Source organism: Aphanomyces invadans (assembly GCF_000520115.1).
Source record: "Aphanomyces invadans strain NJM9701 unplaced genomic scaffold supercont1.375, whole genome shotgun sequence".
NCBI classification, from domain to species: Eukaryota; Oomycota; class Saprolegniomycetes; order Saprolegniales; family Verrucalvaceae; genus Aphanomyces; species Aphanomyces invadans.
This window is the reverse complement of record NW_008580520.1, coordinates 1-1,810: the sequence shown is the minus strand read 5'-3', so window position 1 is coordinate 1,810 and position 1,810 is coordinate 1. Positions and strand designations below refer to the sequence as shown.

General features: G+C 62.9%; 2 protein-coding genes across 2 annotated transcripts; one reads left to right on the top strand and one right to left on the bottom strand.

Annotated features, from left to right (window-relative positions):
• Positions 1–10: 10 nt before the first annotated feature.
• H310_15346 (4-hydroxyphenylpyruvate dioxygenase) lies at positions 11–905 on the top strand (the record flags this gene model as incomplete). The annotated part of the gene is made up of 2 exons (XM_008883329.1): positions 11–864; positions 896–905. The coding sequence occupies 2 exons, from the start codon at positions 11–13 to the stop codon at positions 903–905; spliced, it is 864 nt and encodes a 287-aa protein (XP_008881551.1).
• Positions 906–1,025: 120 nt separating this feature from the next.
• On the bottom strand, positions 1,026–1,800 carry H310_15345 (hypothetical protein; the record flags this gene model as incomplete). Its single annotated transcript, XM_008883328.1, has 2 exons — positions 1,026–1,044; positions 1,103–1,800. The coding sequence occupies 2 exons, from the start codon at positions 1,798–1,800 to the stop codon at positions 1,026–1,028; spliced, it is 717 nt and encodes a 238-aa protein (XP_008881550.1).
• Positions 1,801–1,810: the final 10 nt, after the last annotated feature.

Here is a 1,810-nt window from a genome sequence, read left to right as displayed (position 1 = left end):
AACCGTCGCGATGTCAGGAAGCCCCACGAAGAAAGCAGTGAGCCCATCAAAGAAGGCGACGGCGAGTCCCAAGGCCGCCCTTGCCAACCCGTCCAAGAAACCTGCGAATCCCACGACGAAGCCCGCAAGTCCGTCCAAGAAGGGCGCCGCCAGTCCTAAAGTTGCTATCCCTGCAAGCCCAGCCAAGCGCGCGGCGACGAGCCCCCGCAAAGGCGAGAGCACCCCGAACAAGAAGATGAAGCTGGTCGGGTACGAGAACTTTGTGCGACACAACCCCAAGTCGGACCGATTTACCATGCACAAGTTCCACCACATGGAGTTCTACACGCAAGACGCGACGAACGTGTCCAAGCGGTTCGGGTGGGCCGCAGGCCTCAAAGTGGTCGCCAAGTCGGACCAGAGTACGGGCAATCACGCGTACGCGAGCTACGTCCTGCAGTCGGGTGAGCTCAAGATCGCCATCACGGCACCGTACTCGCGCAAGAACCAGAAGGAAGGCCACGTGCCGCCGCATCCCGGCTTCAACGTCGACTTTGCCCATGAGTTCTGCAACAAGCACGGCCTGGCCGTGCGCGCCATGGCGATCTCCGTTGACGACGCCGCACTCGCGTACGAGCTCTCGACCAAGCACGGCGCCGTCGGCGTGTGCCCCCCCAAGACCGTCAAGTGCGCCAAGTCCCACACGACGCAGGTTCTGTCGAGCGTCAAGTTTTATGGGGACGTCGTCCTGCGCTTCGTGTCGGGCGACTACAAGGGTCGGTTCCAGCCCGGCTACGAAGACGTGGAGGGGCCAGACGTGAGCATCGGCCTCGAACGCCTCGACCACGCCGTCGGGAACGTCCCGAACCTGATCGAGGCCGTGCAGTACGTGTGCGGGTTCACGGGCTGGCACGAGTACGCCGTGAACTCGGCGTACTCGTGCCAGCCCGTGAACCCGCACACGTACTGCACGGCCTCGATCAGGTTCGGGACGTTCCCGACGGCGTGGTCGAGGCGTTCGAGCCCGATGCTCACGTCTGGCCCCTCTACGTCTTCGTAGCCGGGCTGGAACCGACCCTTGTAGTCGCCCGACACGAAGCGCAGGACGACGTCCCCATAAAACTTGACGCTCGACAGAACCTGCGTCGTGTGGGACTTGGCGCACTTGACGGTCTTGGGGGGGCACACGCCGACGGCGCCGTGCTTGGTCGAGAGCTCGTACGCGAGTGCGGCGTCGTCAACGGAGATCGCCATGGCGCGCACGGCCAGGCCGTGCTTGTTGCAGAACTCATGGGCAAAGTCGACGTTGAAGCCGGGATGCGGCGGCACGTGGCCTTCCTTCTGGTTCTTGCGCGAGTACGGTGCCGTGATGGCGATCTTGAGCTCACCCGACTGCAGGACGTAGCTCGCGTACGCGTGATTGCCCGTACTCTGGTCCGACTTGGCGACCACTTTGAGGCCTGCGGCCCACCCGAACCGCTTGGACACGTTCGTCGCGTCTTGCGTGTAGAACTCAATGTGGTGGAACTTGTGCATGGTAAATCGGTCCGACTTGGGGTTGTGTCGCACAAAGTTCTCGTACCCGACCAGCTTCATCTTCTTGTTCGGGGTGCTCTCGCCTTTGCGGGGGCTCGTCGCCGCGCGCTTGGCTGGGCTTGCAGGGATAGCAACTTTAGGACTGGCGGCGCCCTTCTTGGACGGACTTGCGGGCATCGTCGTGGGATTCGCAGGTTTCTTGGACGGGTTGGCAAGGGCGGCCTTGGGACTCGCCGTCGCCTTCTTTGATGGGCTCACTGCTTTCTTCGTGGGGCTTCCTGACATCGCGACGGTT